The 15,823-nt window shown below is 37.5% G+C and overlaps 2 protein-coding genes across 14 annotated transcripts; one reads left to right on the top strand and one right to left on the bottom strand.

Moving 5' to 3' along the window:
* Nucleotides 1–1,004: 1,004 nt before the first annotated feature.
* On the bottom strand, nucleotides 1,005–8,982 carry LOC105687398 (transcription initiation factor TFIID subunit 3). Of its 3 annotated transcripts, XM_012403040.3 has the most exons (11): nucleotides 8,783–8,981; nucleotides 8,341–8,547; nucleotides 8,000–8,242; nucleotides 6,728–7,890; nucleotides 6,044–6,598; nucleotides 5,772–5,951; nucleotides 5,593–5,690; nucleotides 5,352–5,464; nucleotides 3,005–3,099; nucleotides 2,151–2,251; nucleotides 1,005–2,051 (listed from the first exon to the last, which is right to left on the bottom strand). In XM_012403040.3, the coding sequence occupies exons 2-11, from the start codon at nucleotides 8,504–8,506 to the stop codon at nucleotides 1,916–1,918; spliced, it is 2,850 nt and encodes a 949-aa protein (XP_012258463.1). In that variant the 5' UTR covers nucleotides 8,507–8,547; nucleotides 8,783–8,981; the 3' UTR covers nucleotides 1,005–1,915. The 3 variants fall into 3 exon arrangements, with proteins under 3 accessions (XP_012258463.1, XP_048511708.1, XP_012258461.1); XM_048655751.1 differs by lacking the exon at nucleotides 3,005–3,099 and having other exon boundaries at nucleotides 8,783–8,982; XM_012403038.3 differs by lacking the exon at nucleotides 3,005–3,099 and having other exon boundaries at nucleotides 5,128–5,464; nucleotides 8,783–8,979.
* An 89-nt stretch (nucleotides 8,983–9,071) lies between these two features.
* LOC105687415 (girdin) lies at nucleotides 9,072–15,817 on the top strand. 11 transcript variants are annotated; one of them, XM_012403064.3, is made up of 23 exons: nucleotides 9,081–9,428; nucleotides 9,551–9,639; nucleotides 9,720–10,029; nucleotides 10,109–10,222; nucleotides 10,329–10,516; nucleotides 10,574–10,655; nucleotides 10,759–10,937; nucleotides 11,023–11,149; nucleotides 11,230–11,356; nucleotides 11,449–11,783; nucleotides 11,879–12,160; nucleotides 12,242–12,348; nucleotides 12,424–12,615; nucleotides 12,700–12,862; nucleotides 12,945–13,127; nucleotides 13,224–13,511; nucleotides 13,582–13,782; nucleotides 13,863–14,008; nucleotides 14,093–14,185; nucleotides 14,265–14,328; nucleotides 14,424–14,535; nucleotides 14,607–14,719; nucleotides 14,793–15,817. In XM_012403064.3, exons 1-23 carry the CDS (start codon nucleotides 9,378–9,380, stop codon nucleotides 15,063–15,065), a joined length of 3,819 nt encoding a protein of 1,272 aa, XP_012258487.2. In that variant the 5' UTR covers nucleotides 9,081–9,377; the 3' UTR covers nucleotides 15,066–15,817. The 11 variants fall into 11 exon arrangements, 7 of the variants coding, with proteins under 7 accessions (XP_048511703.1, XP_048511702.1, XP_048511701.1 ...); XR_007278536.1 differs by having other exon boundaries at nucleotides 9,073–9,428; nucleotides 11,879–12,348; nucleotides 14,424–14,519; nucleotides 14,799–14,885; XR_007278535.1 differs by having other exon boundaries at nucleotides 9,073–9,428; nucleotides 11,879–12,348; nucleotides 14,424–14,519; nucleotides 14,793–14,885.
* Nucleotides 15,818–15,823: the final 6 nt, after the last annotated feature.

The raw sequence follows: 15,823 nt of genomic DNA, 5'->3' as shown, positions 1-15,823 counted from the left end.
CAAAAAGCTGAAAATGGGCGATAACTCGGTCAATTTTAGAGATAGATTAATTTTTCTTTCAGATTCGGATTCCTGAAGTCAAAATACGTAGGAAAAGCATATTAAACCCAATTAAAAATATGATTTATTTTTTGCTCAAAAATCGAATTATTTTTTGGCTTCTCAAGGGTAATCTCACGTATAATCAGCTGAGGAATCCAAATCTGAAAGTCAAAATCATCTACTCATGCAATCGATCGAGTAATCATCAATTATTCGCTGTTGGGAGCAGAAAAATTACAAGCATATCGATTATTTTTAGTCGTAGACCCACTTTGACTCGTCGCAATCCATGCCAAGGGTCGAAATATTCGAATTTCTCAATTCGCCAGCAAACCCGAGCTTAGCTGGAGTCAGGTAGCCACGGGCACGCGGTTTGTTGTGGGGCGTCACCTCTGCTCAGCCCTGAAGGTGACGTCCCACAACAAACCGCTACGCTGCTGGCTACCTGACTCCAGCTAAGCTCGGGTTTGCTGGTGAATTGAGAAATTCGAATATTTCGACCCATGCATGGATTGCGACGAGTCAAAGTGGGTCTACGACTAAAACCAATCGATATGTCTTAATTTTTCTGCTCCCAACAGCGAATAATTGATGATTACTCGATCGATTGCATGAGTAGATGATTTTGGCTTTCAGATTTGGATTTCGGAGCTGATTAAAAGTGAGATTACTCTTGAAAAACCAAAAAGAAATCGATTTTCGACCTAAAAAAAATTTTTTTGCAGGAAGTACCCCACTTGATTAATTATTTATTCAAAAAACGAGTGAGCTACCTCAAAATATCAAGTAAAAATTTTTTTCCACATTTGAAAATTTTTTTTTTTTATAAAGTACGAATTCTGCCTCCATGCTAAGAAAAAAAAAAATCTCTTTCCAACCCACCCTAATGATTACTATTATTTTATTACAGAGTTCGATTCGTAATATAATAATATTGTATAATACAGGATTCTCCGTCGTTATTAGAATTGTATATTATATTTATTGTGTGTTTTTTGTTTGTTTCCATTTATAAACTCACGATATATCGTATCACATTATTAAAAATTAGCTTATTTCTTCCTCCATATTTATCAACTATTTATACTAGTTTATTTCATTTTATATAAACTATTATGTATATATGTATACATACATATATGAGTGTATATGTAGTTAGAATTTTAGATTCGACTGTTAAGTTCCTTAAGCATCATTTACCGAACCTACAGAGAATAAGTGAAAGATATTATATGAAAATTCATGAAAGTTGTACGAATTTGATTTAAATATTGCTAGGAATTTTATCTATCCAACATTATCACTCCGTTCTAAATTCAAATTATTTATAATTAATTTATTCACTTTTTTGTTTGTGGTAGAAGTTTTTGCAAACTATTGTTTTAATGCAATACATTCCAGTTCACCAATAAAGTTAGTTCAATAATTATAGCTCCACATCTCAATTGACATGAATTAAGACCAGCATTCTACAAGAATATTAATATACAAATTTTCAATTCTATACCGTAATTGCATCAGATTGCTTGATATCTCAAATTAATGTTTAGGCAACGATTTATTGGACGCACTATCGATGTCATCTGAGGTATCAAAATTTACATTTGGTTTTAGTCTACAGTGTGACGTCTTTGAGACGTTTGCCTTTCTTGATTGTCTGCATTTTTAATACGCCTTTTTTACCCTTGACTTTGGTGGGCTTGCCAGTTTTTGTTTTAAACCCTTTCATTTGTATTTTAAGGTCTTTTTTTGAAACTTTTTTACCCTTGATACCAACTCCTTTTAGACCAATCTTGGGGCTAGTTTTTAACTTTACCTTTGCTGTAGATTGGCTCGATAAACCGGGTCTCGCACCGGACCCGGTTAGCTTATACTAGGCAGCCACTTTTACTTTTTTCTTACGCTTCTTCTTCTTCTTATCGTGATGAAGCTCCTGCTTCTTAGCAAGACATATACGACAGTACCAGTCCTCGTTCTTTGCTGGAGGAACTTGCATACCGACGCATACCCTATAAGATCAAAGACATAAATATATTTCTGATAATTCTCTGCATTCAGTTGTCAAAAAGCTGAGAGAGTGACTGAAAATTTTGGTTGCCAAATCTTACCAATGGTACCAAGCGTCGCAGTCGTCGCATCCAATCATTGGTGTACCGTCGTCCTGCCTTCCACACGCAGGACATATCCAAACTTGTTTTCCCTCTTGATCCTGTAACACTCGTCGAATGGTGAAATCCGTACGATTTTAAATGACTGTAGAACAACCCAACCCATTTTACAAAAATGTGTTCTAAACGATTTTTTTGTCAGGATTGCGGTGGTGTTGCAAACGATATATTTTCTTTTTCTCAGTCGTATTCATTTCCTACGCTATAAGATTAACAATATTGCTCGGATATTTTTTTCAGTTCGTTTGCGGCTAAAAATTAATTTCATTTCTCTACAATAAAGATATGGTCGTGTGTTATCGTGGCGCATGACATGATGATGAATGAGAATTGAAACTTGTCTCTTCTTTTGAAATTCGATCTTTGCCTATCAACTCACTATTTTGACGATCGTTCAAACTTATCCTCTGTACCCACACCTCTGGTCTTAGAAATGAAATGCTATGAGGTCCTTTCACGAATCTAAAATTCAGCTGTACTTTTATTTATTCTTCATCTGCAAGTGACAAATCATTTCAAAAACAAAAGAGCAATTATTTCAGACGACAGTGTCATGTAACCCTTTTAACCTTGCTAAAACGGTTGATTTTTTTGAGAAGTGTCAAAGTTCAAAGAACTGCTGAATTTTAGAGAAAGAAAAAAAAAAAGAAAAAGAAAAAATGGGGTTGATGAGAGAACATGGCCAGTCATAACATCATCCACTGTTGAGAACGGTGTCAAGGTGTCGTTGCACAGTAAATCATCGCACTTTTGTCTCTTGTTATAACAAATGCGATTATTGCTCTTTTACTCACCACTGTTGTGGCGGCTGATGCCGGTGCTGTGTTTCCCCCATTTTCTTTATCTTCTTTGGTGTCATCCTTCTTAGTAATTCCATCAGCTTTTGCCTCTGTTTTGGTAAAACCCTTGGTTATATTGCTGACTGTCTGAACATGCCAACGACTTTACACTATGCAAGCAGCATGCAGCTTAAGAATTTACCACGTCGCCTTGAAAGTGCCTTTTTGTTCAAGCCGTCGTGCTTTGCTAACATTACCTGATTTCCAAAATCACTTGGTCAATCTAGTCGTGATTGTAAGAAGTCAAAACTTCTACGCTGTGTTTTTTTTTAAATTTTTTTTCTGTTACTCTTATCTCAACAATGCTCGAGTAGTATTTTCACACTACTGTCTTACGTCTAGGGTACTCTTCCATAATTTTCAACTGTTCTGACAAATACCGAAATAGAAACATTGATTGTGAATCAGAGACTGGTCAAATTTAGAACACTTGTTATGGTTGAAAAACATTAACAGGTGCAAAAATCATAAGAATTTTAAACAATAATTTGTAATGTTCAAACTATCAAATACCGATGTGAAAATAGGCGGAGCAGTATCGTTCTTACAAGATCTAAGATAGCTAATTATAATATCGAAATAGAAATATATAATAACAATACTTTATAAGCGTGCAGTTTACTTGGCTAGATACGTTCAAACCGATAGTAAAAAGAGTGAATTGGAAACGTCTACATTCATGCCGATACAGTTTCATTTTGTAGTTATAAATTGTAAAAAGAAATATCTTAGGTCTAGCTTGAGCTGAAAAATAATTAAAATCTTTGCAAAATGGGTAGAAAGATAAATAGAAACCAAAAAAAAAAGTTGAAAGAAAAACGTGCAGCGTTTTCACATGATAATAATGTTGAGATAAGTAAGCTGCTATATTCTTTCACTGGTTATTATTGTCTCTCATGATTTTGTTTAATTCATCTACGTAGTGGATGGGATTTGAGTCGTAATGATCGCTAGTACAGTTGTTATTCGTGTATACGATATCGTTTGCAGTAAACTGTGTCTGAAATTTTCATCTAGAGAGATCGGGCTCGGAATGCAAAATAAGAGGAGACAAGTATGATTGGCGATCCAATGATATGATGTGCGAATGTTTAGATGAAATGTATGAACAAGTATAACTGAAGATTAAATAAATTAAATCAAAAAAATGCTTTTTGATTAAGACTAATAGTTTTTCAGTGTAAAAATGTGGAAGATCATTCTGCGGTAGACAATAAAATAAAAACAGGTTTTCTTTTTCCTTAAATAAGATCAGAAGAAAATAAACGCTAGCACGAAAAATTTTTGCAAAACTCTATCACGGAAGAGTGAATAACAGATGAAAAAAAAAGTATAACAAGTCTTACAGGAACAGAATAAAGTGATAGAAAACATTGAGGACAATGTATAACTATAAAGATATCGGCTAAATAATCTACTTGTACAGTTTTCAATAATTTTATAAATCGAAGCGTCAACTAAACTAGAAACTATACCGCCACCACAAGTTCTAGATGCATAGAAAACGTAGAGGCAAACGAGGAGATGAGAAATAATCAATGTAGGTTTTAAACCTGCTTTTCTCACTGTTGTACTGGATGGGTTGGGCCGTTACTCATAAATTATGAACACTTCTACAACCTTGGTGAACAAAAAAAAAAACACAGCTTTTCACGTAAAGTTAACATCAAAATTATTGTCATCGATGATGTGAATAATAATGAGTAATCACAAGCATTCGATCAGCCAGAGTGCGATGAAACGAAAATTCGAAATTTACTGAATTTGATGTATCAGGTTGTAGAAGTTGGTAAACGGATTGCAAGATCATACTTTTGAAAAGTATGAATGATCAATATAAGTCAACCGGTAGATTAATTTTTTCTGTATTTTGGAGAGTCAAAAATCGATCGTCATGACCTTGCAATCTCGGAGCAGTGGAAGAACGTAATCCCATCGACCGATTCAGCATGAATAAGAAAAAGGAAACGAAAAAAAGAGAAAGTAAAAAAAAAACAGCGAATGTTGTTGAAAATGCAATGCTGCGTATGAGGAAAATTATTTTTCCACTGCTCCAAATAATAAGCGATCGTACTTACGTAGTAGAACGCAGGTTGCTGCGGAGGTAACGAGGGGCTTGGAATTTCAGAAATTTCGGAATAAGATAGAACGGAAGAGTCTCTAGAGGGTAGGGTTTTGAAGAGGGATTTTTTTGCCCGAGGTGTGGAGGATGCCGTAGTGGTTGAGGAAATATGGGCAGAGATATTGATATCAGATGAAAAGGTTGGGCTGACGTCTAAAAGCCCATCCTCCGTTCTCTTACTTGTCGACTTCTGCTTCGGCGGCCGAGTTATGAGGGCAGATATCTTGGCCAATTCGGGACTTGGCTCTCGCTTTAGTTCGTCGTCAGGTTTTTTTAACAGCGGTTTAATCGTTCTGTGGAATCCCAATGGGTTGTATAGCTCATTTATGTATTAAGAACCTAAATCTTGATTGAGTCACAGATAGAACAGCAGGTAGCAAAATGGACAATGACCAAAGCAGCAAAATTTTACAAAACTCACATCTTGGTTAAAGGTGTTGCATCCGGAGTCGGAGGTCTTGGAGATGCTGGGCCAAGCTTCAAAGTGATTTTGGGAACAGCTTCTGACTTCTCCTCTTTCTGTAGGACGAGTATCTCGTGATTATCGTTTTTTATCAACACAACGAATAAATTTTCAATTTATTCAATAATTCTACTTACATCTTTGTCTTTGCGTTTCTCTTTTTTCTCTTTCTTCTCCTTCAGCTTTTCAGCTTTCTCTTTCTTTTCACCCTTTTCTTTCTTCTCTTTACTCTTCTCACCTTTTTCTTTATGCTTTTCTTTCTTTTCTTTTTTCTTCTTCAGCTTCTCTTTCTTCTCCTTTTTGTGCTCCTTTGATTTCTGTGAAAAAGACTCAATCATATCATATCGAAAAATCGCTGTGACCTACACAACACAATTTGCTGCTGTAAAAAGCAAAGTATTATCGTTACCTTGTCAATTTTGTCGACCTTCGGACTTTTCGGTGTTAGTGCATAATTGCTGGTAGAATTGTTATTGATTAGTGGTACAACCAAGTTTGAAGGTGGCAAGGCAGACGTATGATTCTGTGCCAACAACTCCTTTTCATGTTTAGAAATTTTGCCAGATTTTTCTGGTTTTTCCTTCTCAGATTTTTCTGGTTTTGTTGGGGGAAGAGGCAGGCTGGGTGTCGGTGGCACGGGCAGCGGTTTTTCTCGATCAAAGGCTCTAGATTTTGGCAATGGGAAGTCCTCAAGTTTTGAATTCTGACCAACGAATCTTGGGGGTAGAGGTAGATTCGGCATTGCAGGATGCGGCGCACCTCTACCAAGTGGAAGAGGAAATCTCGGAAATAATGGATGACCGATCGGAGCTGGGATCAGACCAGGAGCTGGAGGAAACGTGGGGAAAAATGGAAACGGCAGTGTCGGAGGCAGTCCAGTTTCTCGGGGATGGGGCTCCAGTGCCTGTGGAGTCTTTGGCCTTTCCGGGGTGTTCGGTTCCACCAAATCATTGGTCATTTTGATCTGCGGATAAATAGGAAAGACTAATGTTGCGGCTATTCTGGTCACAACGCTCATTTTGACAGCGGCAATGTTTATAGTAAATCGGGCCGACGCACCGATAAAATAATTTTAATTGCAACAATTACTTACCTTTTTCGGACTGATGCATTGCTTGGGGCTTCTAAGTTTTGTTTCCTTCTTCTTTCCTTTCTCTTTTCGTTTTTTCTTCTGGTCGGTAACCACAGGTACGTTGAGTTCAGGGGTTTTAGGAGTGCTTGGTGTGCCGGGTGGTGACATATCATCGAACATGTAGACATCTGAAGATGGACTTTGCAATCCGGTCAAATCCCCATCAGCTGGAACATGAACATCGGGTGTGTGCGGTGTCTTTTTTTCCTCGGTTTTAACTTCAGTATCATTGCGTCGATTCAGTTTGTCTGTATTTTCGTCTATAATCAAACCCGGAGAACTTTCCCGCGAATCAAGATCCTTGTATTTATTTTCCGAAGGTTCCTTTTCCTTGTCATCGCGAGGCTTAGAGATTTTCTTGAATATATTCAGTTTCTGTTTATCAGGCTCTGACGGAAGCTTGTCCACGTTATCATCCTTACGTTCTACCGTGGAAGCAGCGCTGCTCTGTTCAGATTTTTCTACTTTCGCCTTTGGTTGAGGAATTTTTGGAGGCTTTGGACTCCCAACTGGTTTTGGAGGTGCAACTTTTGGCGTCGAAGGTCCGGCTGACGGACCGGCAGCAAGTCCGCCCTGAGCTTTTCCACCGCCAGGTTTGAGGGCTTTTAATTTAGCGAGCTCCTTCATACCTGCCAATTTTTTCACCTTACTATCATCAATTTTGTCAGGTTTGAAAAGCTCTTTTGCTCTGTCTTTTTTCTTATTCTCCTTGTCCAGCTTTTTGTCATCAACGATCTTTTTATTTACAAGTTTCTTTGGCTTTTTCTCGCACTTCAATTCAGGGGGAACCATTGGATAAGAGCTTGGAGGAGGAGAGTCAGATCTAGCTTGTTGCGGAGTTCGAGCTTCTGGAAGTTTTCCCTCTCTGGCGGGAGACAGAAACCCTGATGTGGTCATCATCACGCTGTGGATCTCCCGTAACGGTCTTCCCTCTTCAACTACTCGGGCTCTCTTGGCTATCGGACTTTCCGAAGATACCGGATCTCCTGGCCGTTTGAATACAACTTGCGGAGATATTCTCTGAGGTGATGAGTTAAGCGATCCGGTAGGAGGTGAACCGTTCAATGATATCACTTCAGTAGTCCCAACAGACGGGTTTTCCGACTTGGGAGGTGGATATTCTTCTGCAAAATGACTTATTTTAAAGAGTGGTTTTATTTTATATGAATCATCTCAGGTTTCTGGCTCCGAAAAATTAAGTTGAATGAAATCAAAGTTAAATCAATTTCATACCTTCTGTTTCCGGATACATAGCTGGTAAGTGTTCATGTACATGAACGGGCCTCGTGACGACCTCCCGACTACCAGGTTTCAAAAAATTCATGTGACTTTCCCGGTGTACTGGAAATTTTGGAACTTCCACAGCACATGGAACAGAGTCAACATTTTTAACATATTCTGCCAGCTCTTGAATATCTATGTTCATATGCTGGAAGGCTAGTCCAAGATCGTCGAGGTTGCCTTCTGTCCTGCCCACTAGAAATCAATGAAAATAATCAATCTCAAATTGCCAAAACTCCATAACCTGTTCCAGCACACAAAAGTAAGTTTAGGTTCGGCGACTTGATACTCACAGACTTCTGCATATTGATGAGTGAGTTTTGCAGTTCTCATTAAATATTCCTGCATAAGATCGACCATGAATTCCAATGGTGTGGAATTTATAGAATGCCATCCAATTGTTTGGCAAATCTGAGCCACAACTACCCTTAGCACACCCCTGCTATATTCTGCAGTCATCTTGATATCACGTTTGGACGGGCATAAATTCTTCAAATTACCTGAAAAGAAATAATGCTTAATATTCGCATTCAAACATCACCTGTGACAGAAACTAACCGAGTAATAGTTGTGGGTGTAGAGTTCGAAAGGTAAATATTATTTGAAAGAGAAAATGACAGACCAGACGAATTGGTTTTGCAGAAACTGAATGAAAAGGATATTGAAATTTATGCAGGAAATGTTCAATAAACTGCAGATTTCACTAATGCAGTTAGAAGTATAGAAGATTCTTACCTGAGACGTTGGGAGAGTGGCACGCAGTTGTTACACCGCTATACGGCTATGATAGACAAAAATGTAGAGTACCACGCTATTTCTCTCATGTTTCTTATCATTCAATATTTATGAATGAGCTTGTCAAAATTGAGACGAAAGAAAAACACAACAACCCTCTAGGGGCCTCGCATAGCGTCGACGATTGACGCCATTGCTATTTTCTGTTTCTCCTCCTCATTTTCTCGCGGATTTTTGATTAAACATTAGGAACGGAACGAGGAATAATTTCTGAGCGAAGCTCCTCGGGACAAACAATAACCTCAGTATAAAAAGTACTCGATTTGACGCATCAAGAACTGTCAAGCATTATTGAAAAACAAGATTTCAAATTCGAATCATCTGTATTATTATCGCTTATTGATACCTAATTATTACTCCTCCACTATGATGGAGAGACGTAGTTTTTTTACACCTACCACAAGTTATTATCTCAAGACAAATTAGAGACGAATTATTTAAGTTCTTCTCTCCGAACTTGAGCTACAATTGTATTTCAATCATTATCATTAAAATCCTGACAAGTTGCAGATAGGCGAAGGCAATATCACCAAAAATGGCATCATCTAGCGTCGAGGAATTTTTATCAGGTCCTCTTGTCACCTGGGTAAGACCAATCTCCCTGGCATTCACAATTACTTTGAATTTCAATCCTGTGCGGAATACATTAGCTTTCGGTGGTTTCTTCCTACTCTAAAAACCCTGAAGCATCTATTTCATATTTTATAGTTCACAAGCTGTCTTGAGGACCCCGATACTGTCGTCAGTTACCATGATTTGGTTGATGGGGTTGTACTACACGATGTATTCTTACAAATGTGAGTCTCATCAATTTGCACTATATGAAGTTACAGAGATTATTTTGAATGGTTCCAATCATAACTTATTTTTTCTACAGAAATCCAGAACCCTTGCACGATGGGGTTGTACCTAGTGTAGGGAACCCAGTGATACGAACAAAAAATTTGGATGTAATAATAGGAAATGTTAAACAATTCTATGAGGAGGAATTAGGTCACCTAGTACTCGTGTTACCTGATGCCACAAAGCTGGGAAAAGACCCGGAAAGCGCCATTGGTGAAACTAAATTACTTTTGCTACTGCTGCTTGGATGTGCTGTCCAATGTCCTAACAAAGAGAAATTCATCACTAAAATCAAAGATATGGCCATCGACGTTCAACTAGCAATTGTCGATTGTATAAAACAGGTTTGTTGTGATTTTCTTTATTTAATTCAATTTTTTTCAATTTATTTACTATCCATCAAGTTGCCTTTGTTCATTTCAGGTGACAGATGACCAGAGCATTGTCATCACTCAAGAATGGATGGAAAACGTCAACATGGGTGTTTTATTCAACCAAATTAGACGGTTGGTTCATGAACGAGACATATATTATGAGGTAAACAGAGTATTTCGTGCTACACATTTGAGACATTTTTTTTAACCGATCAAGCTTTGTTTGGGGGTGTTAAGATGTGCAGATAGCCATTGTTCTGCTTTTTTAGAAATGGAAAGGATCAGGGGCTACCGAAAATGCGGACAATAACGAGTCTGTCACAAGTGTTGAGATTGAGGAAATGAACAAGTTGCACCAAATGAGCAGCATTGCCAAATCGGACAGAGGCAACAACCATCATCATGCCGTCGAACTAGCTGATTGGAAATCAAAAGTCAGAAAACAACGACAAGAACTGTAAGTAAATGTAATAAAAAAGTTGAAAACGTTTTTTTATTCTTAAACTCTGTTCAGCGAAGAGAAGACTGAGGCCTTATTAGAGTGCAAGGAGGAAATGGAACATACAAAGGCAGCTCTTGTCAAACTTAGACAAGAGGTAGGTAAAAATTGATTTTGCTAATCCATAAAGTATTAATAAATTTCCATGAAGTACATTATTCATTCCAAGTTTGATATAAATTTTAACAACGCTCTTACAGAACCAAGAACTGATGCATGAAGCTCGCACGGCAAAATCCTACAGAGATGAATTGGACGCTGTCATCGAACGCGCCGAGCGAGCCGATCGTTTGGAGATAGAGGTCACGCGGTACAAAGAAAAATTAGCTGACATTGAATTTTATAAAACTAGAATCGAAGAAATACGGGAAGATAACAGGTGATTACTTTGTCCTACATACGAATATGTACTGCGTTGACAGACTGAGTTGATTTTCTCTGTTTTTTTGCTTCTATCTTGTTAGAGTTCTGATGGAAACTAGAGAGATGCTGGAGGAACAATTGATGACGACAAGAAGGCGGTCGGATAAAGTGCCTGAGTTGGAATCAGAAATAATAAAGTATAAGCAGCTTCTGAATGATGCATCTTTGGTAGGCAGGTCTTTTGAACATTCATTTGTATTTTTTTGGAATCATTGTATTTGCTGCCTGCTGTAGATTCGACTTTACAGGAACGAGAAGCTGATAAGGAAAGATACCAAGAAATTTGCGATGAGAATGCACAACTCCGATGTATAACGAAGGGGAATTTGAACGAGCCTTCAATATCACCTTCTATGAGTGATTCCGAAGAGCCAGGTATATTTTTGAGAATGTCAAATGGTTATCTTGAATTATTAAAGCCCGGAGATCAATATTCATCTCATTGATTTCTTTTGGTCCTTATTCAGCTACCGCAGATAACAGCCTCTCAGAACAGCTGACAAACAATGCGCAAACTAGAGCGTTGAAATTAGAGCTAGAAAATCGACGTTTGGTTACATTAATCGATTCCCTCCAAGAAAATTCTTTCCACGAAAACTCGACTAGAGTTTTGGAGCTTGAAAAAGACAAAAAGAAATTGTCGTTGAAAATAAGTTCGTTGAATGATAACTACGAACGATTGACACAGCAGAATGCAGATCTTGAAAGAATATGTAGAGATGCTCTTGAGGAGAATAAAAAACTCCAAGACTCCTTAAACAATAAACGCACATTAGTCGATAAGCAGCAGCTGGAAAATCAGGTACGTAAAAATATTTTGATTGTGTTGAACAATGGTTGGAAACTTTTCGAAAAACTTGAAGTCCAGTAGGCCACAAACACGTATTGGTTTTTTAGGCGCAGTCAGTGAAGATATCAGAATTGGAACGGAGTCTTGATTTAGCGATTAAAGAAAAGCAGCGAATTCAATCTCTCCAAGAAAGTGCGCAAAGACGAGCTGACGACCTGGAGAAATCTCTCGACTCAGCAAACTCAAAATTGGAGGAGATGAATAACGTCGAAGGCCGGCTCTCTGATACATTGCTGAGGTGTACGGAACTACAAACAAAACTTGTCACCTTAGAAAGGGAAAAGGAGAACGCTCAGCGTGACGTCAACAAATATCGACTCACGATCGAAGTAAGTGAAATAATCCCGGGATACAACTCAGAATCAAAAGGAATGATTATTGTGTCGTTAAATCTCACTGTTTTTTCGCAGGACAAGGATATCGCACTCGACAAAGCAGCGAACGAGATAGATATTACTAATAAAACCATAGCGCAATTGAAACAGGAAGTTGATGAGTACAATTCCCAAATTTCCAGGTAACATACATTTTTTTTTTCAAGCTTGAGAATTAATTCGAGGATACAATATCTGTATATTACTCTCAATCATAGGTTGCGAGACATCGAAAGATCCAGCAAAGAACTAGATTCTCGCGCTGCTATTGATAGAGAGACCTTGGAAGCGTTGCAGTCAGATTTAGTGGCGGAAAAAATGAATACTCAGCATCTTTCAACGGTGTTGGAGAAATTTGGTGTGAATATTAACATGCTATTGTCACTACCAACAGATGAGATATTGGAAACGTGAGTTCTTAACAAATCAAATGAAAAAACTCCCACGAATGGCCTATGCTACTAAGCAAATGAATACTTTTGAATTCCTTTCAGGATTGCTAAAGTACCGGAAGTTATCGACAACGTGAAAAAATTTGTTTCTGTTGAAACTCTGGCCTTAGATATAAAATCAGAAATTGAGAGTTCACCCACCGTCAATGACATTGACACCATTACTGAACAAAATCGTTTGCTGGCTACTGTAGAGACACTGGAGGTATGCCATTTTGTTCAATCATTCTAATCGGATTAGTAACAAAACTGAAAAAAAATAACATAAAATTTATTCCCTCTCCCAGATGGAAAGTAAGAAACTGCGTTCTGAACTGACAGCATCGCAAGTTACTTCAGACAATCTTTTGGAAGAGAATGCTAAGCTTCAAGTAAATATTACAACGCTACAGTCACAGAATACCTCGTTGACGACCCAGCATACCGCCCTCCAATTAGCCAACTCACAACTTGTTGCTGAGAAGGAAGAGGTGCCGATTTTTCATATTCAGTTTGACCGGTCAATAGCTAGTAGATGAACGATCGTGAAATATTTAATGTTTCTATTATTAAATTTTTAATTCTAGCTTTTGAAAGAACAGACAACTCACGAAACCATCCACGCTCAACTACTTAATGATCAAATAGCTCTTCAAATACTCCATGAGGGGTTGAACACAGAGTACGAAAAATTACTTCTAGAACGAGAAGTAGTAAAATCGACCCTTCGAGATGTTAAAAATGAAGCCAGAGTTTTGAGAGAGACCAATCAAAATCTGGAGTCAAAAGTTAAATCCCTTCAAGTCGAGAGGGAAACTCTGATCAACAACGCTAAGAGCCTCAACAATCTAAGAGGAGAACATTCGAAGTTGAAGGTAAAACACAAGAAAAGATTTCAGGTACCGACCTTGATTCCCGATAAAAATATTAACCATCCAATTATAGGAGGATTTCAGAAATCTATTTACGGCAACAGAGAAGCTAAAGTCCGAGTACAGAAACTTACAAGAGGATTATAAAAATAATAAAATGGAGACGAATCGTTTGAGTCTCAAGCAGACTGAAACCAATGGAGAACTCGTACTTAAAGATGAAAGATGCTCCTATTTAGAATTTGAAATGAGCAAACTCAATCAACGATGCGAGGTATTCGATAGTAGCCACCGGTCAATCTTTCGATATGAAAATCCCTGCATCACTTGTCTGAAATAATATACAATTTTTAGATGTTGCTGCAAATGAACTCGGGTTTGGACAACGATAGACGTTCATTAATGGACCATGTCAGTCTCCTTTTGAGCCAGTATCACGAATTACTGACACATTCGCTCGACGACAAGGAGCACTATCACATGGAGGAAAAATTATTTACGTCAGTTATTTTTTGTTTCTATTTGATGACTCTTATAAGTTGGATATGTAATCGTAGAGTTTAAATTTTTTTCATCTCTTACAGGGACAAAGTCAACAATCTCTGTCGACAGAAAGAAAAACTTGAGGAAAAGATAATGGAGCATTATCGTAAGCTTGAAAGTTGTTCAACAAAAAAGTAAGAATTCAAAACAATCATTAAGACGAATGAAACTGCAATTGGTGTCCAGACGACTCACCATTATTTTATATTTTAGAAAAGGGTTTGGGGCTAGTTTTGTAAGAAGAGTTAGAAAAGCTGGCTCCGAACTTCTAAATAAGGTGAGAAGACAAAAAATACTGTGTGTCAGAAATCAGATAATGAAAGAAACAAAGTATATGTTGCATTTTAAATTTCATCTTTCGCCGATACCCAGAATCGCCGATCTTGGGCAGAGGACACCAAACAAATGGAAGGAAAAACCTACGAATCTGAATCTGGTGGAAACGACTCCGATGCCAGCATAGATGATGTGAGACCTACAAGAGGTAGAAATACTGTCTCTGATTTTATTATAATTTCAATACCCAATAATCGATCATACAATTTTTATGTCCAGAAAAATCAGACACAAATGAGCTGAGAAATGATCCGCTGTCGTTGGGATACCCTGGAACACGTAGAACGGTTTACTACACGGATGGAATTCCAACGAGTGCGACCACTCTGGATGTAAGCCCGTAACGTTCTGTACCGTGATGAAAAATTACATTATTCTTTAGGATAGTGACTTTTATCTGTGCAGGGACAGGGGGTTCCAGAATCGTCGAGAAAAAAAGATGGAGAAGACAGAATCAGGGGTCTAGTTGACGCGAATGTGACTCCTGAATCGGAAGAGCAAAATATAAAGCACCCAGTGTTGATATACAACAAAGTTTCGGCGACAATAAATGAATCACGAAATATTTCTACAAGTGAAAAAGATATTCCTAATAATGAGGAGGGTGTAACAGTGGAAAGATCGTCGGAAAAAGATGTAAAAGCTGGATCAGTTTGGTATGAATATGGCTGCGTATAATTGAATCCACGAACTATTGAGTTTTAATTATGTTATAATTGCGTTACGAGTACAAATTGTAAATATTAGTGCTTATTTTACTATTGCTTTACGGCATATTTGTATTGAAGTATTATTTTAAGGCTGGATAGTTTTTAAGGGAACAAACGAGAATCCCTTTCAACATTTATAACAGTTACCGAATGTGGGCTTAATTTATCGATAACTTTAAGCATTTATATTTGATGGGGTAAAAATTGTAGTTAGGATTGCTCCCTCGAACGGAGTAGAAGATGAAATGGTTTAGGTGTCAAAATCTTGTTCTTAATAATGTTAAATCTAATTAGTACCTCAATAAGACTGGTCTTTTAACGAATTTACTCACCTCGCTCTAGAGAGGCCCGATATGCAGTTTCAGTGTAGAAAAAGAAATTGATTTACGCATTTTTTTATTGATAAAGTTTTCGTTTTCGAGAGACAAGACTTTGTCAGGTCTCATGCTGAATCGATGGCATGCTTTTTATTCGACTAGAAGTAAGTAGATGATGACGTAGATCTTGCAGAAATTATAAACAAAGCACTCTTGTTTTTACGCCAAAATAAAGAATCAGGATTCGTTATAGAAATGCACCTACTCAATAATACAAGTAAATTAGAATTAATTTTATCGTGCTCTCCATTGCTATGGTACTAACCGATCTTTAAATACTGTAGAATTTTTGCTACTGAATAATGTTTTTTAGGAACAAATATACGAGCAACGTTATAATTTACACTAC

This window comes from Athalia rosae, chromosome 5 (genome assembly GCF_917208135.1).
Source record: "Athalia rosae chromosome 5, iyAthRosa1.1, whole genome shotgun sequence".
NCBI lineage: Eukaryota > Metazoa > Arthropoda > Insecta > Hymenoptera > Athaliidae > Athalia > Athalia rosae.
Note: the sequence above shows the minus strand (reverse complement) of the source record. Positions and strands in the feature narration are given on the sequence as shown.